Source organism: Balaenoptera physalus, assembly GCF_965194825.1.
Source record: "Balaenoptera physalus genome assembly, chromosome: 6".
Lineage (NCBI taxonomy): Eukaryota > Metazoa > Chordata > Mammalia > Artiodactyla > Balaenopteridae > Balaenoptera > Balaenoptera physalus.
Window position 1 is genome coordinate 45,001,339 of NC_138885.1, and position 26,271 is coordinate 45,027,609.

The window sequence follows — 26,271 nt, forward strand, 5'->3', positions numbered from 1 at the left end:
TTTTCACTGTTGAGTATGATTTTAGCTGTGGGTTTGCCTTTATTATGTTGAGGTAGGTTCCCTCTATGCCCACTTTCTGAAGTTTTTATTATAAATGGATGTTGAATTTTATAGCTTTTTCTACATCTTTTGAGATGATCGTATGGCTTTTGAAGAACAAATTCTTCAATTTGTTAATGTGGTGTATCACACTAATTGATTTGCGGTTATTGAAAATTCCTTGCATCCCTGGGATAAATCCCACTTGATCATGGTGTATGATCCTTTTAATGCATTGTTGGATTTGGTTTGCTAGTATTTTGTTGAGGATTTTTGTGTCTATGTTCATCAGTGATACTGACCTGTAATGTTTTTTGGGGGGGGGGGTTATCTCTTTTTGGTTTTGGTGATGGTGGCCTCATAGAATGAGTTCAGAAGTGTTCCTCTGCAGTTTTTTGGAATAGTTTCAGAAGGGTAAGCATTAATTCTTCTCTAAATGTTTGGTGAAATTCACCTGTGAAGTCATCTGGACCTGGACTTTTGTTTGTTGAGGTTTTTAAATTACTGATTCAATTTCATTACTGGTAATTGGTCTTTTCATATTTTCTATTCCTGGTTCAGTTTTGGGAGATTGTACCTTTCTAAGAATTTGTCCATTTCTTCTAGGTTGTCCATTTTATTGGCATATAGTAGCCTGTAGTAGTCTCTTATGATCTTTTGTGTTTCTGTGGTGTCAGTTGTAACTTCTCCTTTTCCATTTCTGATTTTATTGATTTGGGCCCTCTTCATTTTTTCTTGATGAGTCTGGCTAAAGGTTTATCAATTTTGTTTATCTTTTCAAAGAACCAGCTCTTAGTTTCATTGATCTTTTCTTTTTTTTGGTCTCTATTTCATTGACTTCTGCTCTGATCTTTATGATTTCTTTCCTTCTAATAACTTTGGGTTTTGTTCATTCTTCTTTTTCTAGTTCCTTTAGATGTTAAGGTTAGGGTATTTATGAGATTTTTCTTGTTCTCTGAGGTATGCTTGTATTGTTATAAACTTCCTTTTTAGAACCTTTTGCTGTGTCCCATGGGTATTTGATTGTTGTGTTTTCATTTTCATTTGTCTCTAGGTATTTTTTGATTTCCTCTGATTTCTTCAATGATCCATCTTGTTGTTTAGTAGCATATTGTTTAACCTCCATGTGTTTGTGTTTTCTGCAGTTTTTTTCTTGTAGTTGATTTCTAATCTCATAACATTGTGGTCAAAAAGGTGCATGATTTGACTTCAGTTTTCTTAAATCTACCAATGCTTGTTTTGTGGCCTAGCATGTGATCTATCCTGGAGAATGTTCAATGTGCTCCTTAAAAGAATGTATATTCTGCTGCTTTCAGATGGAATGCTCTCTATATATCAAGTAATTCCATTTAGTCTAATGTGGTTTTTAAGGCCTGTGTTTCCTTACTGATTTTCTGTCTCGGTGATCTGTCCATTGATGTAAGTAGGGTGTTAAAGTCCCCTAGTGTATTGTATAATTGTTGATTTCTCCTTTTACGTCCGTTAGTATTTGCCTTAAATATTTAGGTGCTTCTGTGTTGGGTGCATATATATATTTACAATTGTTATATCTTCTGGGATTGATCCTTTGATCATTATGTAGTGTGTTGCTTTGTCTCTTGTAACAGTCTTTATTTTAAAATCTGTTTTGCCTCATACATGTATTGCTACTCTGGCTTTCTTTGATTTCCATTTGTATGGAATACTTTTTTCCATCCCCTCACTTTCCGTCTATATGTGTCTCTAGATCTAAAGTGAGTCTCTCTAGGCAGCATATATATGAGTCTTGTTTTTGTATCCATTCAGCCACTCTGTGTCTTTTGGTTGGAGTCTTTAACCTGACTACATTTAAGGTAATTATTGATATGTATGTTCTTATTGCCCTTTTGTTAATTGTTTTGTATTTGTTTTTATAGGTCTTTTTCCCCCTTTCTTCTTCTTTTATTCTCCTGTGATTTGATGACTATCTTTAGTGTTAAGTTTGGATTCCTTTTTCTTTCTTGTTTGTGTATCTGTTATGGATTTTTGGTTTGTGGTTATCATCAGATTTTTGTATAGCAGTCTATATATATATTGTTTTAAGTTGCTGATCTCTTAATTTCAAATGCATTTTTAAAACTCTGCATTTGTACTCTGCAGGCCTTTATGATTACTGGCTGCTGGTTAGCAGGGCCTGGTCACGAGGAGGCTGGCTGCAGAACCCCAGGGGTCCCAGGGCTAGTTTTGGCTCACCGATGGCCAGAGTCAGGGTCCTGAAGACTCTGGGGCTGTTGGCCACCCACTGGTGGGTGAAGCCAGGTCCTGGAGTTAGTGCTGGACCACTGGTAGACAGAGCTGTTTCCTGTAGTCTGGCTGCAGGGCCCAGGGATCTCAGATCTCGTTTCAGATTGTTTGGGGGGTGGTGTTCCTGACACAGTTGGGTATGGGGTCTGTGGTGTCCTGAAGTTTGCATCGGCCTGCTCATGGACAGGGCCAGGGCCCGAGCCCAGCTGTTCCCAGGTTAAGATCTGGCCTGCTGTGAGCAGGATCCACAGGCTGTGGGATTGTCGTTTTCTTGCTTCTGGTGTCTGCCCCCTGGTGGATGAGGCTGGTCTAGAGGCTTTTGCAGGCTTCCTGGAGAGAAGGGCCAGTGCCTGCCCACTGGTGGGTGGAGCTGTGTCTTGGCCCTTTGGTGGGCAGGGCTGTATCTAGGGTGTTTTTAGAGGCAGCTGTGAGCTCAGGAAATCTTAAGGCAGCCTGTCATCTGTTGATAGATAGAGATGTGTCTCTGTCCAGTTGGTTGTTTGGCCTGAGGCATCCCAGTACTGGTGCCTAAAGGCTGTTGGGTGGGGCCAGGTCTTGGTGCTAATGAGCCAAGATGGCAGCTGCCATCAGCAGTGTTCATGGGTAGAATGTTCCCCAGTATGGCTGCCACCATTGTCTGTGTCCCCTGGGTGAGCCGCAGCCACCCCTCACCTCTCCAGGAGACTCTCCCAGACAAGCAGGTAGGTCTGGCCCAGGGTCCTATCAAATTACTATTTTTGCCTTGGGTCCTGGTATGTGTGAGATTTTGTGTAGGCCCTTTAAGAATGAAATCTCTATTTCCCTGAGTTCTGTGAGGCTCCTAAAATTAACCCCTTGGCCTTCAAAGCCAAATGCTCTAGGGTATCATCTTCCTGATGCAGGACCCCCCAGACTGGGGAGCCTGACAGGGGGCCCAGAACTCTCATGCCTGTGGAAGAACCTCTGCAATATAATTCTTCAGTTTGTGGGTCGCCCACCCTGGGGTATGGGATTTGATTATATCTTGAGTCTGCCCTTCCTACTTGTCTTGTTGTGGTTCCTTCTTTATGTCTTTAGTTGGAGAAGATTTTTTCTGGTAGGTTCTAGTCTTTTTTTTATGGATGGTTGTTCTGCAGATGTTGTTTTGGTGTGCTCATGAGAGGAGGTGAGCTCAGGGTCTTTCTACTCCCCCATCTTGACCCCTCTCCTCTGTGAATTTTTTATATTTAAATAAACTTACATCTCTGTGTAGATATGTGTTAGGTTCTATGATGCAGCAAGAGTGCAGCCTTGAATACACTAAAGCTTCCGTGGGCTTCAGTGCTATGTTCATAAAAATATGTGTTCCTTTTTCTCAGCTCTTTTATTGAGGTTCAGGAATCTTGCCCCCCACCCTTCTCCTTATTTAATGATGTTCTTCAGTGATGGTAGCAGCAGAAAAAGCTGCATTTTGGTGGGCTTGTGATATTTGCATGGGATTACAGAATATTTTTCAGCTAGATTTTTCTTGTTGATATTCTCATTTTCTTTTTAAAGCCTTCAGTCTCACCTTGATTGGTTTGTAGCATAAATCCAATTGTTGGTTTTTTTATGACATAAGAGTAACAACTGTTCTTATACTTTCCCGGTAAAGATGTACTGTTTAGTCACTGCAGCTGTTCGTATAATACCTGCTGTAACAGCAAGTCCTGATGCTTTGGTTCAGTGTGGCTCTTTTCCTGGTGTTTTGAGACTGGATTCAAGGCTTAGTCAGGGTCCTGGCAGGAATGAGACGGCATATTCAGACTGGTGTTATTTAAGAGAATGAATAAGGGGCTGTTTACAATGATGTGGGTTCGACTTAGGGAAATCCACCTAAACCTAGTCTTCATAGCTGGCAACAGAGAGAAGCCATTTCTATCCTATAGGCCTAAAGGATAAGATAAGTGGTTACCAGAACCCAGGAGAAGGTAGCTGTGGAGTCAGGGACCTGATGGGAGCTGAGGGACATGACGACAGCCTGGCAGGGAGTGAGTCAGGGGAGTAAATGCCCCAGTCTCACTCTCTGCCCACCCTCTGATCTGCCAGTTTCTGCCATTGGCCAAACGAAGCTGAAAGCCCGTGGAAAAGGGAGCTGTGTGCCTGGTCTTCATAGCTTGGCTTCCCAGGGCACAGAGCAGGGTGGACAAGGTTGGAGGGTGGGGCTACAGGAGCAAGAGGTGAAAGCCCAGCAGGTTTCACCTCCTTTCACCCTTTTAGGATAGCTTGGGAAGATCGTGTGGTCGTAGCATATTTAAAGCCTAGCCTAGTGTGTATTGAACTACATGTGAATAGGCCATCAGTGGGCAGAACTTCAGTTGTTGAAAATAGAGTTCTCACAATCTTCACATCGTTCACCTAAAATCTAAATGAACAGTGAACATGGAAATTCTGTTGGTGGAAAAGATGGAAAAGCTTTTTTTCTTAAAGGTAAGGCCTGCAAGTGTGTGAGTCCTTTAGAGACTTTTTTTTTTTTTAAAAACCACTGTACACTTTAAGATTTATTTATTTATTGATTGATTGATTGCTATGTTGGGTCTTCGTTTCTGTGCGAGGGCTTTCTCTAGTTGCGGCAAGTGGGGGCCACTCTTCATCGCGGTGCGCGGGCCTCTCACTATTGCGGCTTCTCTTGTTGTGGAGTACAGGCTCCAGACGCGCAGGCTCAGTAGTTGTGGCGCACGGGCTTAGTTGCTCCGTGGCATGTGGGATCTTCCCAGACCAGGGCTCGAACCCGTGTCCCCTGCATTAGCAGGCAGACTCTCAACCACTGCGCCACCAGGGAAGCCCCCTTTAGAGACATTTAGCCCATCTCTAAGTGACGACTGGCGCTGCCATGCCCACCCCAGTGCTCAGCAAGGAGGGCAGTCTTGTGTCCCCAAACGAACCCCAAGCTTTTTTCAGGGTGGGGACTATTCCATGGGGTGGAGTAGACACAGAAAGTTTTCATGAGGGAGAAATATTGAAACTGGGCCTTTAAAGAGTGAGAAATACAAGGTAATGACACATGTGAGAGCACAGAGCTTGTTGCTTTCTCAAGCACACTTTATGAGAACTGCCTTTTATTTATGAGCATAGACAAAGAGTATAGATTTATCAGAAAGCAGATAAATGAAAATGCTCCACTGAGGCCTAAATATTGTGCCCACATATATTCTAGAGTAGTTTTCTTAAAATTTGTCTTCAGAGGAGTTTTACATTCTTCTCTCATATATGCTCAGATAATCATAGTATTTGAGAGCTGAAAATATGTGTATTGAATTTCAGTCTTAAATCTAGCCAGATACAGCATAATCTTAATGATATTGGCTGGTATGTTATTCATTGAGGAACCATAAATCTCTATTTTTAGCTTTTAAATTTATTTAATAATTTGAAAAAGCAGCAATGGGTAGGGACTTATTCCTTCTCCTTTAATTCCCACAACTCTCTGCAAAATAGATATTTAATATCTCTATTTTACTGATAGGAAACTGAACCTCAGAGCTGTAGAGGGATCAGCCAGAAGTAATAGATCCAACTAGTGACAGGATCAGAATTTGCTCCCAGGCCTGAGTGCCCCATCCATTCTCCCCCCATTATACTAGGCAGCATTTACACTTGACTTTACCCTTGTGGGACTGTGAACCATTGCTTAAACGTCGTTTTTCATGTTGCAATTAAAACACTATTTAATGCACATAATTTTTCAGTTTCCTCTGGGAATATAAAATTATGCACATATATATCTTTATATATGTACATTTCCTTCTGCTCCAAGTGGTAATAGTGACAATTTATAGAGCAAGTGACATGATGTAACTTTGTTATATATGTAGAATGCAGAAATTTTTTATTAGGATTGCTTTTATAAGCTTGTCAGCTTCCAGAGAGTTCTTTGAATAATCTGTTCTGGATTTTGTGACTGTGCAAAAGTCAGCACGATAGTCTTTTGCCATTGCATGTAGTTTATTGTTGGTTTTTAAGTGCCCTCTTGTTTCAGAATGATAGCCACGAACATGTTCTTGTATAATACATTTTTAGATATAGAATCAGGAATAATTTGAGCTAGTGTTATAAACAGTGGTCAGTGACATAAAGCCTCAGCACAGAAGAAGGACAACAGGACAAATGCATAGTAACAGTTCTGCAGCCTAAAGCTCTCCCAAATGAAAGATAACCGTGCAGGTGCTGAAAGCATTTGACGTGATTGGTAATACAGTCTCTTAAACAGAGTTCTAGGGATACTTTATCACCTGGCACATAGTGCTTAAGCAGTTAATTCATTCAATAAGATACATGTATGTGTGTGTGTACGCAGATGCACATACACAAACATATACACACACACATATCCAGATGAACTTGTCATCTAAGATTTCTGCTTTGGTACAGATACTCCATCATATTAGAATATATACAGAGAGATTCAAATGAGAGACACATCTGTGTGTATACACTTTATTTTTATGGTCATTTTTCTACCTCAGCTGAGACTAAATGAAGTCAAAAGTGCTAGTGCCATCACCTGCACGTCTAGTGACCCTGAAAGCTATTTTCTCAGTTGAGTTCTATTTTCACGCATGAGTGCTGTTTTCACACGAGTGCCATGTGTTTGAGAATGCTTCTTTGGCATGGTTCTCCTCCACTCAACAGTTACAGCCAGCTGTTGGACATTTCAGCCTAGATTTCTATTATGAGAACTCTGATTGGTTATTAAAAGAAATGAGTTCAGTACAGCAAGCAAGGATAGGGAACATAAAAACAGTGTCTTCCGTGCTCGGCCTCTGTTGCCACTCGGTTTATATCCGTGCAATTCTGCCGGTAGAATCCCCCATTAACAGCACCAACACCTGTGTGCCTGCAGCTCTCCCGCAGAACTTGTCCAGTTATCGTATCTTCCTCTCAAATGTAAAAACACCCCTCTCACACAGAAAAGAAAATAATCTCTCTCATTTGCCTGCCCGACAGTGGAAACATCTTTGTAAAATTACCTCTTAATATTATGCCTTTGGCTTTTTTTAAAGAAACGGCCAAATGAGGGATGCATCTGAAGCCCTTCAAAACAAATTTCAGGCGTTATCCACATGTTGTTTGCTGCTCTCTGTATAAACATGCATAGGGCCCACTAATTTGAGAATTAAGGGTCAGGGGGAGTTTTCTTTTTACAAATAACGAGAATGTGTGTTCCATGTGTGTCTCTCTCGGCTCCTGGGAAGTACAGAGCAAAGCGTGACATACAGCAGAGGAACGCCATTCATAGAAGGGGGGAGGATCTTTACTTTCCTCTCATCCAATATGGTTTTGACTGCATATTTTGAGAGGTTTAATGCATTAGTGACTTGGCATAAGCCTCCTAAAAATCATTTATGGAAGCAAACTGGGTAAAACTTATTCCACCTATGTGAAAGATACTCTCAAATATAATCAATTAACATAGTTTTATTAGATTCCTACCATTTGTCCACATAGTTCAATACAATATGACAAACCAAGCTTGATTCTTTTTAAAAGGAGTCCTGTTTCTAACTCCTAAACATCTAATCTTGTTCACATGGAGTTCTTACCTTCTTAGTCTCCTGTGTCATGAGAGCCTTCTCAAAAAGATGTAAAATTGTATCTTTGACAAAAATGCAGGACTTCCCTGGTGGCGCAGTGGTTAAGAATCCGCCTGCCAATGCAGGAGACACGGGTTCGAGCCCGGGTCCGGGAAGATCCCACATGCCGTGGAGCAACTAAGTCCATGCGCCACAACGACCGAGCCTGCACTCTAGAGCCCGCGAGCCACAACTACTGGGCCCGCATGCCACAACTACTGAAGCCCACACGCCTAGAGGCCATGCATGCTCTGCAACACGAGAAGCCACCGCAATAAGAAGCCTGTGCACCGCACAAAGAGTAAGCCACTGCTCGCTCAACTAGAGAAAGCCTGCGCTCAGCAACAAAGACCCAACGCAGCCAAAAATAAGTAAATAAAATAAATAAATTTATTTTTTAAAAATGCAGCTGTAAAGTTACTACTTTGGAAGTGTCTTTTAGCTTTTTCTTAAAATTTGAATCACGTTTAAAAATCACGTTTAAAAAGATGTCTTTAAAATTGATTAGACTATTTCTTCACCCAAATTACAAACTTACGGGCCCTGTATTAATTCACGATTGATTTGCATAATGAAATTATTTTAATAATAGCACTGTTTTAGACATTATCTTTTTAAAATTTATTTATTTATTTATTTATTCATTTTTGGCTGTGTTGGGTCTTCGTTTCTGTGCGAGGACTTTCTCTAGTTGTGGCGAGCGGGGGCCACTCTTCATCGCCGTGCGCGGGCCTCTCACTGTCGCGGCCTCTCTTGTTGCGGAGCACAGGCTCCAGACGCGCAGGCTCAGTAGTTGTGGCTCACGGGCCTAGTTGCTCTGCGTCATGTGGGATCCTCCCAGACCAGGGCTCGAACTCATATCCCCTGCATTGGCAGGCAGATTCTCAACCACTGTGCCACCAGGGAAGCCCCCTAGACATTATTTTGTATCACGTTGCATGTAGTAGGAAAAACTCCTATCTTTAGCACTGCAAAATGCACAGCTTTATGTTTAGAAATGAGATACTCAGTTCTGTGAGTCTTTGATCCTGTGCATTATGAGATTTTTTTTTTAAGTTTTACTTTAAAAGAGTATAGCAGAAATCTGAAATATTATGATATTGTGTTACATTTATGACTTTTTATGGCATAACTAAAGTCTTCATTAATATCCTTCCCCTAAAATCATAGAATATTAGAAGTGGAAGGAACCTTGGCAGTCATTCATTCCAACTTCTCACTTGGTTGCAATAGAGAGAACTTCTGAATCTTCTTAAGAAATGAGTGCATAGAACTCAACACAGTTTACTAGATTTGGTCCAGCTGGTGTGGAATGGAACTGGACAGTTATATCCCTTGATCTGATCTCTATTCTCCTGCTAATGCTACCTGAAAAAGCCTGGGGGGAGGGAGGGAAGGGAGAGAACATGTCTTCAACATCGTCTAAGTAAAATGTACATTACCTATGTAATTGCACTCAATCCACACAGTTTAGAAATTTTACCTACACGACTCTAAGCCTCGCTTGTCTTAGTGGCAAATGGGGACAGTACTTCTTAACTCCGTGGTTGTCTGATTAGTACATGTAGAGCCAGAATTTTATCCTAGGTCTACTTGAATCAAAAGTCCATTGTTTTCCCCCCCTCAAAGATGATTGTATTCACTCTTGACAGTCACAGCTCACTAGTGGTTCACGTTGACTTTTGGGCTCCAATAACGTGTGACAGCACAGGCAGTGTGTCTCTCTTATTCACTGTTGTATACTAAGTGCTCAGCACAGTACCTAGTATGAATGCTTGACTTATGATCATGCTGCTTTCAAGATTTGGACAAGCAGTACTGAGAGGTTGAATCATGATTCTATTTTTCCCTACTGAATGTTATTATTATGCAAGAGCAGAATCCATGGTACTCCACGGAGATTTTTGTATTTTCAGATAAACATGATGGACTGAGCATAAGCTAAAATTCTCTCTCGTATTTTGCTTCAGGCACATAGAAATGCTAAATTAAACGTCTTTAAAATTAATATTTAAACTTAGCAGGGAAAAGGAACTCTTCATGTACCGGAGCAGAGAATCTGTCAGAGAAGGTAAAAGCTGAGCCGCAGGAGCTGGGCTCTCAAGTGCCCAGGCGAGGTTCCCCTCAAGGAAGAGAGCTAGAGCAGAGTCTCAGCCTAGATCCTGTGAATGCTCTTCCCGAATTTAATGAGAATCAGAGTATCTCCATTGGCCAACCTCTCCTAATAGCCAGAAGCAAGTAGTACCACCCTTGGAATGGATGGTAAAGTTTTCCATCAAATTTCTCCTTTTCAGAGGAGTGTTTTCATCTTTTCCACTGTTTCTGAGTAAAATTCCAGCACTCATTTTGAATCTCCTCTTTGCCTTCTATTCTTTTTACAGGGAAGCCAGGCCTATTAGGTTGTCATTAAAGTGTCTTACTGTGGGATAAGTGATGCTTGCAGGAAGGTGTGAATGCGAGTGTTGATATAGGCATGTTGGACTTAGGAGAGCTGCTCCCCTTAAATTATGTACTTCATTTGTTTTATTGGTAGTGGAGGTTGGCCTGGTGCTTGCTGACTCATTATTAGCAATTGTGCAAGAAGTGCCAGTATTTACCACCTCTGCTTGGCCTCTTCTGTTTCACATCTCCTTTTGATTCCATCATTTCTTTATCATCTTTGGATGCTCTGGCAGCCCTTACTGCCCACAGCCTTTGTCTTACTTGCTAAGAAAGGTGCTCCTTATAGGTCATAGCTAATGATGTTGGTTCTATTCCCAAATGTATTTATTGAATATCTACCATGTGCTGAGTATGGGCCGAGGCAATATAAAAAGTAATGTAGTCCTCTTCCTACCTCAAAAGAGTTTGAGGTCAAGGATGTGTCACTTCCTCAGGCCCGCACGTTCCCCAAGGAAGCTTAAAAATGCCACATATAGGAGGAGATGATGGCCATGGCTCAGACCTGGGAAATAGTCATGCTTGTGGACCAAGTGCCACGTAGGTCCTTGACTCCGGGCAGTAGCGGGCCAGTCTCACATGGGGTTTCCTAAATTTACGAATCTGGCTACCTGCTGTTCCCTGGAATGCCTGAGAGTTGCCTGCCCCTGTTGTATCCCTACAAATGCGCCTTGCAGAAATCCCTTCTCTCTCGGCAAAGAAGCACACTGCATTCCGGAACAAAAATTAATATACTTTCCAAAGAGAGGACTCATTAAGACCAGCACCATAGATGAGGGGCTTCTGACAAGGTCTACCCTCTGGGAAAGATGGATGATGGTAATGAGCTGTGTCTGGGGAGGAATGTTCTGAGGTACCCTTGAGTTTGAGAAGTGTGGACCAGACACCTAACCTGGATGTGGAGCTTTCTTAGCGTCAATATAAGAAAACATCTAAGTTACAGGAGGCCAAATCATAATGGCCATATTCTGAGTCAGCAAGCAGCTGTTCTTAACCATTATGGAGGTCTCAGATTCCTTCCTCAACCCAGGGGGAAAATATGTATGGACACAATTTTGCAAATAACCTAAAGAAGCTCACAGGTCCCCTCTCCCCCATATGGAGAACTCTGCTCTATGTGATGGTCCTAGAGAAAGTACCAGAATGGTTTAGTTTAGCTTGTATTAAAGATTTTTTTTCCTTCTGGGGCAGAATACAACCTCTGCTATAATCTTGTTCTCCTAGAAAGATCGCAACAAGAGCCTACTCAGCAAAGTTGCAGCAGATAATTTTTAGTTCAGAGTCTCCGTGAAATGATTCCAAATGTAAAACAATTTTCAGATACTATAATTTAGTCATTTGCTTTTTCATTATCCTAATGTCTTTTGGTTGTGAAAAAATAAAGCAGTCATGTTAACACAAACGTATATACTGAAAAACAGAGATAAATATAGGTGCTTGGGAGAAAAGCTGTATGTAGTGATAGATTATAAAGGATGCTCTGGAAAATGTGAGATACTGTTATTTAGCGCTTTCTTCATTTGACAGGTAAAGCCTTTGCAGTTTTGGAGGATTTTGATAGAATAAGGCTATGCTGTTTTAACTAAAAATGGAAATGAAAATACATCTAGTCTATATGGAAGCAATATTCTTGTGGTCTGTTTTTCACTATTTTCAACTTCTGTGCTGGAACAAGCTGTGCGGACATGTTTTGAGGGGATGCTGTGTTTCAGGCCGTGCAGGGATCTCGGCACGTACTGCCCCTGAACCCCCCGTTCTGTTATGTAATAGTAATGAGATTATACTCCCTACAGCGCTTTTTCCAGGAAAGGAGAAACCAAAACACAAGTCTAATTCTTGGGTTTGTTGTTCATTCAGTCATTTTTTAAAAGTCTTCTGTCATCCATTCAGAAGAACCTTTGTGGTGTATCTGAGCTCTGTATTCCTCCTGGAAGAAAGGAATGCACTCTTACTTGCCTTCCTTTCTTCCAGCAGCTAGAAATAAGGCTAGGTGTTTGGGACCAATTACTACTCTCCAGAGACAAAGCTTTCTGGAGAGTATTTTTCAAAACTAGATCATGTAAATTCGAACAGTTTCTTGACCTTGCAGGACCTGAAATCCTTGCCACGGCCTGCTAAGTGCGTGTGTGGCCTGACCCCACTGGCTCTGGCTTTGTCTCTTTCCCCGTTTCTCATGCTCTGGTCGCACTGGCTGCTTTCTGAGTTCCCCCGACGAGGCACACTTCTTCCCATCTGAGGACCTTGGTTTCTTTTCCCTTGATTCTTTGCTTGGACGCTTTCTTCTCACCATTTAATTCACCTGTGCGCATGTCACCTACTCAGATGTACCAGGCCCACCATAAATATAAAGCAGGTCCTGCTATTCACTAACATATCACCTTATTATGTTTCCTCCACAGAGTTTATGACGATCAGAAATTATGGTCTTTTCCATATTTATTGGCTGTCTTCTCCCTCTAAAACGCAGACTGCTTGAGAGCAAAGACCTTGTCGGGGATCTAGTGGTAAAAACATCTGTTATGTACGAGGTGTCAATAATGGTATGTTGAATGAATGAATGGGCTTTTGTCTCACTGAGATTATGTGAGGAAAATCAGGCATTCTGAATTGTGATCCCTAAGTATTTGTGGATTTGTTCATCATAATAAATGCTTACGTAAGAATTAGCAAAATGCCGAGCACATAGCGAATTAGGTAGTTCAAGTGCTTTATATGTATTAACTAATTTAATTCCTATAACCCTATGAGGTAGATATTATTGTTATTACTCCCATTTTATAGATGCAAAAATTGTGGTACAGGGAAGTTAAGGAACTTGCACGAAGCTATACAGATAGTAGGTTTGAAGGCAGGTACATGAGCCAATGCTCTTTACCACTGAACAGAGAGTGCTCAATAAATACACCTTTGACCTTGTGCCCAGCACTGGCTGAGCGCTTTGTACGCATGGTGTCACTCAGTCCTCAGCTCCACACTATGTAATAGGGACTGTCATTATGCCTGTTCTGCAGATGGGGAAGCTGAGGCTTGGAAAGTTTAAGCAACTTGTCTCAATTTCCATAGTCGCTTAGTGATGCAAAAGGGACTTGACTGTAGATAATATGAATACTCTGATCTCAGGCATCCTCTCCATGTTACAAGAGCACTTGTGGGTGGCTCTTGGAACATAGTCATTTTCAGGCTTGTGAGAGAGGGATTAGTCTCCCTCATTCAAAGGGTCTCCACTGGTGTCAAGAAGGGGTATCAATTACTTGGCTACAGATTCGTAAGGAATACAGAACAGTCCAACTCAGAGAAATGAATAGGGAAGCAGAATTTGTGTCAGTATAACCACTGGTCTGTAAGGAATAATAGAGTTGGTTAAATGTTCCTTTCTTCAGAAAGAGCATAACAATAGGATTTAGAAACTTGATACCTGTGAAAGGTCAATTTTCGTTTCTAAAATGAACAAGGACAGAATTAGAAATATATTGGTGTATCACTAGGTCTAATTCTGTACTGAACTGAAATGCAGTGTACAAAGTTTAGCACTATTGTTTTGTGAAACTTACCAGGTTTTTCACCCTGAATTCTTAGGGACTCAGTTCTCTCAGTAGCAAAAGCCATCTGTAGGGATGATATGATGTTGTGGGCACATTCTGTCTGATTTTCAGCTCATTCTTTATAGGTAGGCATTATAAACCACCCATACAAAACCAGTATACTCACAACACAAGAGTGGGGGCATAAAATCCCTAGAACTTATGCATTCTTACCCTGGCTTCAAAGAAAGTATCCATGTGAAGGATTATGGTTGGATTTGTGGACATCAAACTTTTTTTCTTTGGAAGACTCCCTAAACCCACTGAGACCTATTGATTCAGCAAGAAGAAAACAGGTTCAGCATATATATATATATATTTTTTAAACAATTTATTTATTTATTTTTGGCCATGCCACGAGGCATGTGGGATCCTAGTTCCCCAACCAGGGATCAAACCCATGCCCCCTGCAGGGGAAGCATGGAATCTTAGCCACTGGACCACCAGGAGGGTCCCTAGCCAATATTTTTGAACCCTAAGATTCCAACATTTTCACAGAACTTGTATTACAAGTGCTCTTATGCAAGCAGTTCTATGTGATCCTACCCGAGCCTCTACTTGATGCTCACAGTTACCCAAATGTGTGGGCAGGGTGGGTGTTATTAAGCCACTTTACAGATGAAGAAATTGAGGTTAATAGAGTTGAAAGAGCTTGTCCAAGGTCAGGCCACTAATAAATAGCAGAGCTAGCACCTGAACCAAAGTCTTCGGACTCCAAGTTACTTACTTTTTCTGCTGGCCCACACCTCCCCCTTCTCAGAGAACATGTTGGTGGTGATATTCCAGGTTCCGAGCATCTCTCCTGAAGATTTCCTTACTGGCAGGTCTGCTGCTAGAGGGTGGAACCTGTGGGGCTTAAGATGGAACATCTTACCCAGTGCTGTGTGCACATCTGTTGTTTCACTGGGTTCTGGCCCTGCTGACTTTAAGTGGCTGAAAGTGATAAGCAGTAACTGTGGGCCAGGACTAACGTTATACGTATGGTTTTCAAACAACTGTTACTCTGTTTCCTTGAGAACCTCCTGGCTGCTTCTCCTTGCTCCCCATGTGACGGAAACAGGTGGGGACGGCATTTCCCGGTTACCCTTATTTCTCTTCTCGGTGTCTGTGTGTTCTGGGATCCAGCAGAGACTTTGTTTCTCAAACGGGTTGCCCTTTTACTCAGTGTCCTTCCTACTGCTCCAACTTTTATTGTTTCTTCCAAGTTTTGAAAGAGTTGCAAAATTCATCAACCATAGGTATTTAACTCAGGGGATGGAATTTCAGACAGGTGGTTCTGTAACTTCAGCCGAGCATGCCTCTGAACCGATCCGTGTTTGTTCAAAGATCAGGTGATTCAGCACGAAGTAAGCCAGCCCACTGAGGCAGCAGTGGAACCGGGGCGCAGCCAGGCCAGGACTGCTGCTTGATCTCCAGGAACCCAGGCCACTGGGCGTCCTGCAGAGACCTGCCCAGTAAAAGGCAGCAATTGCTTAACTTTCATCTGATGGGGAAGAATGCAGTTTACTCACAGGTGCTGGCCCTACAGAACAAGTAGATTGTTGAATATATTTGAATAATCAAGCTTTCCAAACAGAAGCAAAACGTACTCCTAGTGATGTATAAAATGCAAATAAACTCAACCAGTCTCTTTTCACCGTAGGTATATGAGTTTTGGACTTTTCCACACCCAGGGTCAGAATGCTGCTCCTCTGTCATGCCCTCACTGTAGCTGTGGCCCAGACCTTTATCTTCTCAGAAAACCGGGCATTTGCCAAGAACATCAACTTCTATAACGTGCGGCCTCCTCTTGACCGTAAGTAGTGGTTGTCACCATCATTGGTGATGGGGGGTCAGAGTAATTGTCTGAAGTCCCTGTTTCCCTATAGTAACTTTGCCTTTTCTGGAACGTTTGGTTTATACCCAGCATAAATCGGAAAGTCTTCACTACTTCCATGAGTAAGGGTAACACATGGTGACAGAAATTTTCTCAGTTTCTTTAAAATGGTTTGGCTTCCTGCTGAAGTCTCAAAAGGGTTCTTGTTTAAAATAATCTTCTGAACACTGTCCATAAGAACGGCTCAGCCGGAGAAATTCAGTGTTCTTTGTTGATCTCTTCCTTGGAGAAGGATATTGACTGTAGGAAGCTTCTGCATAAATTCTATATACTTTCAAATGGCCATTAACAATTTTGAAAACAGATTAGCATGTTTGAAATTTGGAGGGGAATACTACTTAGATTTTCATTAATATTACGTACAGTCACTATATATACATATATAAAAATGTATATATATATATATATTTAGTAATTCCAAGAATCTATTCTAAGGTCCTTAGCCATTTGAAGAGGAAAATGCATTTAAAAAGACTTCTAATGAAGCATTAACATATATATAATCTCACCTCCTTTCTCTCCAGACAAGTAAAACTTCTCTGATATACTTTACAGAGAATTTGTTATAGATAAAAATTGTTTCGTGGAAATGTGAATGCCAGTGGTTCCCACATCTGTAAGAGTATCGGAATCGCAATAAAAGCGTTTAAAACTACATATTCCTGGGTCCCTTCTCCCGAGATTCAGTAGTCAGGAGGGTGGTATGCAGAATATTTTTTTCCCCTTTTCCCCCTCTTCTTTTTAAAAAAGTTCTCCTGATGCTGTTGATGCACAGCCAGGTTTGGGAACCACGGTCTTTATACTCCTAAAGGAGGAGTACTTATACTCCATACTCCTATATGATTACCATTCTGCATTTTGTGTTTTGTTTTTTAGGACATTCAGTCATTAGTAGGTGTATGTGTACGCACGTGTATACTACACAACCATATACACATACACATGAATAATAGCCCACACACATCTTGAACTACCATTTATTACAAATTTCTAAATTGATAGTGATCATATACTGATAGCTTAATGTACATTATTGACAAATTTTTAACCTTTTATAAGAAAAAATTATTAAAGAGAAAAAAGTAATATTTGATTACTATAGAAAATTCCAAAGAGACAGGAAATGTGTAGAAGAAAATAAAATTTATTCATAATCCCAAGATTCAGAGTGAGCTCTTCTTCACATTTTTGAATACAGCTGACCCTTGAACAACGCGGGTTTGAACTGCCTGGGTCCACTGACATGTGGATTTTTTCCCCATCGTCCATACTCTAGTACTACATGATCTGCAGAGGGCTATATGCAGGGCCGACTATAAATTACATGAGGATTTTCAACTGCATGGCGGGTTGGCGCCCCTGACCCCCACGTTGTTCAAGGGTCAACTGTGTTTCCTTCCACTGTTCTTACTCTGTATGTGTATTTAACTTCGTGACAGAGATCACACAAATTTAATTTTGCAGTAGCTTGATGTCTTACATTAAAAATTTTTTTACTCACATAGCTGGCTATGTGAGTAAACTATTTCCCCATGCTTTATACTGGCCCCCCACGAGTGCACACACACTCTCACAAGCAAGCTAAATGTTAACGCTTCATCGAAAATCTTTTAAAATGCAGTTTCCTCTTCAATTGGCTAATGACCTTAGAATAGATGCTTGGAATTACTAAATCAAAAAGGTTGTGCCAGTTTATACATTAACTATTTACCCACCGGCACTGAGTTTTGGTATTTTTTAAACTGTGCTGAATTAATAGGTGAAAATGGATTTCATTATTTATTTACTTACCTAATTCACTTTTATGCATAGGCAAAACTGAAATGTATTGCAAGAACTAATTTCATGTCCTCTGAACTTTAGCTTTTGATATTTTGCTCTTGTTTTATACATCGATATATCCTCCCCTGTATGTGAAATACCCACTGCTTTCTAATTATCATCCCAACTTAGGGATGGTTTGGGTTACCTTGATCTGTGTCTGTTTCATTCTCCAGAAATAGGAGAACTGAAAGTTTCATACAGGGCTTTATACTCTGGCCTATAGAGAAATGTCAAATTTATTCTACTTTTGACTTCTCGCCCAACAAAATAACAAGATACAAGGCAGGAAAAAGAAAGCATAAAGACAAAAAGAACATACTAGCTGTTCTCAATCCAGACTGCCGGCAGCTCGTAATTCCTCCTTTCAGTAACACTCTTGCCTGAGTACAAGGGCCTGCGAATTACTATCATCCTTCTTTTAAATGTTACATTCCTGATAGAGGTCTAATGTTGGGATAACTGACACATATCGAATGAGATTACTTGTTTGAAGTTAAATGTAGCTGTAATGCAAGTACATATGGATGGAAACCAACCTGGTTTGATGTGCCAGGGGATCTACTAGATATTTTTCTTGCAACCTGCTGTTTAATCTTTATCTCTGCAAGTCATGGGGATCTTCACTGTCACTATTATCGTAACTATTATTATTTCTTAGAGGTTAAAAAATCATACAACTAATTAGTGAGAAGCGCAGAATTCAAGCTCAGGTTTATGTGACTCCAGTTCTTTTCAGGGCCGATACTATATCAAAGTATTGGTCCCAATAGTGCCACCATCTTTGCCTGTCCACTCAACCCTCACTTATCCCCAAGTTATAAATTATAATAGAACAATACCATGGATATTTCAAAGTGGCTCATGGAATCATTTGCATTACTCTGTAGTAGATATTCATAGATGAAATATTCAAAGAAAAGGGAATAAAGAAAATTCCCCAAAGTGTGGCAGTTAAGCCCAGCTCCATAGAAACAGAAATTGTAAGGATAATGACTTGTAACTTTCATTTGATCTAGTAAAAGTTGCTAATTTTATGCCATATTTGATGTTTGAAAAAAATTTTTAACCATACTGTTTCCCTTTGCATTTTTTTCTTTTTAAAGCGACACCATTTCCAAACAGCTTCAAGTGTTTTACCTGTGAAAATGCAGGGGATAATTATAACTGCAATCGATGGGCGGAAGACAAATGGTGCCCACAAAGTAAGTGTGCTGAGTTTGGAACTCTTTGGTGATCAGACCTCATTTAGATCTCTCTTAACTGGCCCTGAGCAGAGGCGTCTTATGTGATGAGATTAGCAAACCAGCAGGCCGATGATGTTCTATAGAAATCAGAGATTTTTTTGACGAGACTATCCAGACATCAGACTACTCTGAGGATACGTGGAAACTGATGCATAGCCTCAATTTGTAGTTGTATGTGCTTTGAGGAAGAATTTCTTAATTAATATTTACCAGGGAGAACAAATAGACCACAGTGTTGACTAGGGCATTCTAAGAATGTCAGGAATGCTTGATGATAGCGCTAGAGAAGTCCTACTTACTGGCTAAAGCAAAGGAAGGTTTTTGTACTCTTGAGATACACTGATGCTTGAGAAACTCATTCATTTATTCAACAAACATTTGAGCATCTTTTTAGTTTGTTTAGTTCCCTGGTAGATCCCCAGTGCCTAGACCATATTAGGCGCTCAGTAAATATTGACAGAATGAAGGGATGCCTTTGACTAGGTAGTCAGGAAATCTCCTCTGAGGAATATATACATTTGAACTGAGAACCAAATGACCGAAACAAGTCAGCTGCGTGGACGTCTGTAGGAAGAGCATGCCAGGAAGAGGGAACAGCAAATGCAAAGCAAGATTTGGCTTCCTCTGTGAACAGGAAGAAGGCTGGCTGGTGAGGCGTAGTAGGAGATGGAGAAAGGATCTGATCGAGATTAAGTCCTGGGATGTGCAGTATCTTATTCTGATAAGAAGTTTGGATTTCATTGTAAATGTGAAGCAAAGGGAGTAGGGTGTTTAAGCCATGGAGTACAAGATGCTAGGTGTGTTCTAAAATATTGCTCTGGCTGCCGAGTGCAGAACGGATGGTTGGGAACAAGAGAAGAAGGGGACACCAAATGGGGTCTTTCATTGTTTGGGGGCAGGAGAAGATGGTGACTTGGACTAATGTGGCAGGAATGTAGGGGGCAAGAATGATTTAATAATACATATAAACTTGGAGGTAAAGCAGACAGGATGTGCTGATAGATGATTGATTTGTAATTGAAAAACTCTACTTAGAACTATAAGGAGATCAGGCTATTTGGATTATAGGATGCACTGTTTTTTAGGTTTTCAGATGTAAAAGGCCAACAAAAACAAACTCTTCCAGACTTAGAGATTACCAGTTTTGGTCTACTATTACCTTGAATCTTTTGGAAATTTCTATATCACATTATGGCAGTGGAATAGCGTTACCTCTTCCAGATGATGCCAAAGTGTGGAACCAAGAAATAGTATACACTGGAGACCTCTACTGGGCCTGAGAATCTTACGCTGTAAATTAGCACAGATGGCTGTGACATTTACATGGACAGTATTTTTCATTATTTCTTTTCAAGAATAATTATCAAAATATTTTTTTCTTGAGGTTATTTTACAGTTCTAAAGAGTGGTTGACTGAATTGTGCTTGTGAGTGGATGTATGCTTTTGGGGATTTGTTTCTACATTTTTCACAAACATTAATTTCAATGTTTCTGAGGTTGGCGGATGCCTCTCTTTAACTAGCTTGTGTCAGAGGGTGGGTATCATTCTTTAACCATTTGCTTTAAATTCTCCCAAGAACTGGATGGGAAGGGTTTAGAACAGTGGTCGATTGGGGCATTGATGTCCAGCCTCTTTATGGACGCTGGCTGGCACTTTTCTTGTCCTTATCTTTATGGCTGGCATTATTCTTTTGAATTTTACCAAATGCTGTTCCTACTAGGTCTGTGCACGTTCCAATTTGTCTCTCATTAATCGAAGCCACTTTTAATGGGAACATGCATGGAAATTTCTGGGTTTTAGAATTTCATCTCTGTTGAAACATGGGAGCAAAAGAGGGGTGCTGCAGCTTTTTGCCAACAAGAAAATGTCAGGGAGGGGAGAGCCAGCTCTTCCCCATCCACCCTGAAAGCCTGACTCGTAGAGAGATGGACACGGAATGCCCCCTGCATTCCAGCGTGCGTAACAGTACATTCTTGATTGTACACCAGCCAAGCCCCAAAAATACTAACCATCTGGAATTCTGAGGCTGTAATTGCTTACTTTTCACCTTGTCATTATTGAGGGGGGTGATAGTCAACCATATCTTGGGGCACACAGGCCTGTGGCTTTGGTTCTTTGTCATCTCAGGTTTCCTTTTCACTTTATAGCTCTGCTTCTGTGGTCTGCCAGGGTTGTTAAAAGAGGTTCTCTAGGTAACAGGATATGACAAGAATGACATTTCTTATTATTTACCCCGGCTTTTACTCTTTGACTTTGTAGGGCTGCTTTAGCATGTGTGACAGTCTCTATGAACACAGGCAGCTACCAGTTTTCAGTTCTTCTTTGTCTGGAGTACAGATTGGGATGCCTTTCAGAACAGGTAGTGGTTCCCTGTCCTGCAGGGTCCCAGTCAGCCGCTCTTGCAGAGCGCTCTGCTCACGCCCAGTTCCATGCTGAGTGTACTAAGAGGCACGGTAGTGTGCTGGTGAAGAGCACAAACCCTGGAAAACTGCCTCCGTGACAGTCTTACCTTCCACCACTTTCCACCTATGTGACCGTAAGCCTCAGTTTTTTTATCTGTGAAATGGGCATGTTAATATGACTTATCTTAAGGCCTACGGTGAGGATTGAATGAGTGAATACATGTTAGAAGAGAGCCTGGTTGGTGGTACGCACTTACTAGGCATTTGCTATGGTTAACATTACGTAGAGCTTGCCCTGTCAAACACCCGGGCGCTTATAATTTTACTGAAACGAACATGAGCTCAAAGGCTCTCACGTGGCTTCTTCACTTGTGACAGAGGCTTCCCTAAGCCCGTCTTCTCAACTCTCGCGTTTTCCTGCTCCCTGCCCCCACTTGTAGGGCATTGCTGCCGTAGTCCCTTCTCAATAAACTAGGCAGCATTGCATTGGCCTGAGATAACTAAAGAGTAAGAGGCGCAGAACTAAAGTGGAATGTCCTAGGTTAGTGAATGAAATCACGTTCTTGAAAGAACCCTAAGAATAAAAGGTGAATGGTTAAAGGTATAAGGGGTAATCTGTGTGGAAATGAACTAGCCCCGCGGAGCGGGAGGGGGCAGAGAAGGTAAGAGTTAACTAAAGAGGAGGAGAAAAGCTGGAAATACTTTGGGGAAAAGTCAAACACGCTGGGAGGATTAGAGCCCGGAGAAGAATTAGGTGAGTAAGCAAGGTGCTCTTGGTGTGTAATTTGAGGCACCTGCTTCTCAGTCCAGGTTGCCACATGGCCTATTAGTATATAAAGAAACATATGCGGAATAATGCAACAAGTGCTATGACCCACTGCGTTTTACATATATAGTTTTCATTTTATTTTAGAGTTACAGAACATGTGCTTCAGAGGGAGAAACACAGACATACTGACACTTTCTTATGAAATGAGCAGGCCTATTTTTTTGGCGTTATACTCCTTTATTGGAGTATAATTGCTTCACAATACTGTGTTAGTTTCTGCTGTACAACAAAGTGAATCAGCTATATGCATACCTATGTCCCCATATCCCCTACTTCTTGGACCTATGGTTTTGATGAAAAGCTTGTCCAATTTTTTTCTCAGCTTTACCTGGCACCAAAGAATAAGTGCCCATTTATATTCATTTTAAAAATAGACATGTGCTTCAGAAGCTAATGCCTGTTCAGCAACACCACCTAGAAACTTGAGTCCACGGCCATTAAATTTCTTGCCTAGAAACTTAAGGATCATCCTGAATTTTAGTCATTTCTGAAGTGACTGTTGAAAGTTAGTTTTTTACATTGCAAAAAAAATAAGTTGCTTTTTTCTGCCTAGATACACAGTACTGTTTGACAGTACATCACTTTACCAGTCATGGCAGGAGTACATCCATCACCAAAAAGTGTGCCTCCACAAGCGAATGTCATTTTGTTGGCTGCCACCACAGCCGAGATTCTCAACACACGGTAAGGAGCGTGTGTGTGTGTAAAGTTATTGTCCTGTGGTTTCTTGATGGTGATGGCTGGTTGTATATAAAGAGGCAGGAAGGATAAATAATGTCAAACATACGTATACTTCGAGAGACTCCCTTACACTGATACAATGGAGATGAAAGAAGAAGCCTTTCTGTCCATCAAGCAATAATATTACTAAAAACAAATGATAATTCTCAGATTCCAGAGCTAGACCCCGGGGTCTAGACCTTGGACTTTGGGTGAGTTGTCTGAAGTCAACTCTGGAAGCCCCAAAAGCAAACAATCCACACACGAGAGGATGACCAACACTATAGAGCCCAGCTTACATATTTTGTTTATGGCTAGAAATCACCAAGAGCACTGCACCGAGAGGGTGGAAAGAGGAAAATGGTGACAAACTTTTACAAAGGAAACCTTGTCTCACTTACTGCCTCTGCTTAGACAAGGAAGTGAGAATCTGAGAGGTTAACTCCAGCTTATTAAAATGAGCGATAGATACATTTTAGATAACTCTATCTCTTCAGTTTTCTCATTCTACCATTCTAAATAAGCATTTTACTCTTTTACATGCCTGGAATCCTGAAATGGTTGAGAAAAAATTACTTGAAGGTATGTTAATTTCATGAGATCTTAGAATTCAATTTAGCCTATACATAAAGAAAATGGTCCTGACACCAGTGGCTTTTTAAAAAAATTTAGTTTAGTATGGTTGATTTAAAGTGTTGTGTTAATTTCTGCTATACACCAAAATGACTCAGTTATACATATTTTCATATTCTTTTCCATTATGGTTTATCACAGGATATTGAATATAGTTTCCTGTGCTATGCAGTGGGACCTTGCTGGTTATCCATCCTAATATAACAGTTTGCATCTGCTAACCCCAAACTCCCAATCCTTCCCTCCCCCACCCCTCTCCCCCTTGGCAACCACAAGTCGGTTCTCTATGTCTGTGAGTCTGTTTCTGTTTCATAGATAAGTTCAGTTGCTGACACCACTGGCTTTTAGCTCCAGCTACAAAGGAGAATCTGCTGGGGAGCTTTTGTGGGCTTTGGTGGGGGGTGGGCATCCCAGACCAATTGAAGCAACTTCAGAGTGAGATCTGGGCCTCAGGAATTTTTTTTTTTTAAGTTCCCCAAGGTGATTTTGATGTGCAGCCAGGATTGAGAACCACTGAGGTAGATACTTTATCTTACCTGGCCATCCTGGAAGCCATTTGATATAGATACTTTATCCTGAAAGCCTCTGTGAATGTCCAGGTTTATCAGGTTGAGGCGTTGTATCCGATATCATGACAGGGAGTGCTTCCCTTGAGAACACCTTGTGCTGTAAGGGAGCATGCCATTGCCACTGTAAAGATAGGAATCAGTGTTAGTACAGACAACAGAGTGATAATTATCCCCTAACAAGTAGTACTGAGAAAGAAAATCAATGACCAATCCAAAAGGTTCCTAGCTTTTATTTTTGTTTCAGTATTTCTGCTTACAAACCTTCAGAAGAGTTGTTGACTCAGTTAAGCAGTCTTATTCAGTTTGCCTTTCTCTTGCTTATGCTAGGATTGATGCAGGTAAATCACACTTAAAATGAAAAGACTCTCAAGATGGTTTTTACTTTGAGGTAAGTGGGGGGAAGGGTGCCCAAGGGCCTGGATGACTCACAGACTAAAAGCCAACTCAATTCTGTCCCCAGAGAGGTCTTTAACCTCCTAAATGTTTGCACTTCAGTTACTGTCTCACTGCAACCACTTAAGAGACCCCAAGCCAGAACTGCCCAGCCAGGCCCTTCCTGAATTCCCACCTCAAAGAAACGTTTCCACTTAGAAAAATTACAGTATGAAAAGTTACCTAGGGCTTCCCTGGTGGCACAGTGGTTGAGAGTCTGCCTGCCAATGCAGGGGACACGGGTTCGAGCCCTAGTCTGGGAAGATCCCACATGCCGCAGAGCAACTAGGCCCGTGAGCCACAACTGCTGAGCCTGTGCTCTGCAACAAGAGAGGCCACGATAGTGAGAGGCCCCTGCTTGCCACAACTGGAGCAAGCCCTCGCACAGAAACAAAGACCCAACACAGCCAAAAATAAATAATAATTAAAAAATGAACATCTGCTTATAAGAAAAAAAGTTACCTATTGGGAGAAAAGATGGCAGAGTAGAAGGACACGAGCTCATCTTCCCTTAAGAAAACACCAAAATCACAGCTAACTGCTGAACAACCATCGACAAGAAAAATGCTGAAACCTACCAAAAAAGATATCCTACCTCCAAAGACAAAGAGCCACAAGGAGATGGTAGAAGGGGTGCAACTGTGATAAAATCAAATCCCATACCGGCCCAGTGGGCAACCCACAAACTGGAAAATAATTCTGTCACAGAAGTTCACCCACCGGAGTGAAAGTTCTGAGCCCCACATCAAGCTCCCCAGCCTGGGGGTCTGGCAATGGGAGGAGGAGCCCCCAGAGCATCTGGCTTTGAAGGCCACTGGGGTTTGTCACGGGAATTCCCCAGGACTGGGGGAAACAGACTCCACTCTTAGAGGGCACGCACAAGGTCTTGTGTGACTAGGACCCAGGGAGAAAAGCAGGGACCTCGTAAGAGTCTGGGCCAGACCTACCTGCTGATATTGGAGGGTCTCCTGTGAAGGCGGGGTGTGGCTCACTGCAGGGACAAAGACACTGGCAGTGGTAGTTCTGGGAAGTTCTCATGGGCATGAGCTCTCTGGGAGCCCGCCATTTTCTCACCAAGACCTGGCCCCACCCAACAGCCTGTAGGCTCCTGTGCTGGGACACCTCAGGCCAAACAACCAACGGGGTGGGAACACAGCCCCACCCATCAACACACAGGCTGCTTAAAGTCTTCCTGAGCACACAGCTACCAGCTAAATATACCTCCTGACACGGCCCTGCCCACCAGAGGGACATGACCCAGCTCTACCCACCAAAAAGCCTGCTTAAGCCCCTGGACCAACCTCCTTTGATATACGCAGATCAATCAGTGTGGTACACCACATCAACAAATTGAAGAATAAAAATCATACGATCATCTCAATAGATGCAGAAAAAACTTTTGACAAAATTCACCACCCATTTATGATAAAAACTCTCCAGAATGTGGGCATAGAGGGAACCAACCTCAACCTAATCAAGGCCATATATGACAAACCCACAGCTAACATCATACTCAACAGTGAAAAGCTGAAAGCATTTCCTCTAAGATCAGGAACAAGACAAGGATGTCCACTCTTGCCACTTCTACTCAACATAGTTTTGGATGTCCCAGCCATGGCAACCAGAGAAGAAAAAGAAATAAAAGGAATCCAAATTGAAAAAGAAGTAAAACTGTTTGCAGATGACATGATACTATACATAGAAAACCCTAAAGATGCTACCAGAAAACAACCAGAGCTCATCAATGAATTTGGTAAAGTTGTGGGATACAGAAATCTCTTGCATTCCTATATGCTAACAATGAAAGATCAAAAAGAGAAATCAAAGAAATAATCCCAATTACCACTGCA

At 41.5% G+C, this 26,271-nt stretch overlaps 1 protein-coding gene and 1 long non-coding RNA gene across 9 annotated transcripts in view; one reads left to right on the forward strand and one right to left on the reverse strand.

The window, feature by feature from the left end:
- Positions 1 to 26,271, forward strand: part of LYPD6B (LY6/PLAUR domain containing 6B) — a 234,396-nt gene that overhangs the window by 204,918 nt on the left and 3,207 nt on the right. For 2 of the 4 annotated variants that reach the window (XM_082465222.1, XM_082465223.1), the window contains 4 exons: positions 12,710 to 12,850; positions 15,534 to 15,686; positions 18,695 to 18,793; positions 22,621 to 22,751. In XM_082465222.1, coding sequence (XP_082321348.1) covers positions 15,572 to 15,686; positions 18,695 to 18,793; positions 22,621 to 22,751 — 345 coding nt within the window. In that variant the 5' untranslated portion in view covers positions 12,710 to 12,850; positions 15,534 to 15,571. The remainder of the gene's footprint in view (positions 1 to 12,709; positions 12,851 to 15,533; positions 15,687 to 18,694; positions 18,794 to 22,620; positions 22,752 to 26,271) is intronic. The other 2 variants (XM_082465221.1, XM_082465220.1) reach the window with 1 other exon arrangement.
- Positions 1 to 26,271, reverse strand: part of LOC309662422 — a 140,867-nt gene that overhangs the window by 13,084 nt on the left and 101,512 nt on the right. For 3 of the 5 annotated variants that reach the window (XR_014264644.1, XR_014264647.1, XR_014264648.1), the window contains exons 2-4: positions 23,957 to 24,110; positions 14,619 to 14,745; positions 14,066 to 14,161 (exon numbers count right to left, since the gene is read on the reverse strand). This is a non-coding gene — a long non-coding RNA (uncharacterized lncRNA). Of the gene's footprint in view, positions 1 to 3,950; positions 4,038 to 14,065; positions 14,162 to 14,618; positions 14,746 to 23,956; positions 24,111 to 26,271 lie in introns of all 5 variants that reach the window. The other 2 variants (XR_014264645.1, XR_014264646.1) reach the window with 2 other exon arrangements.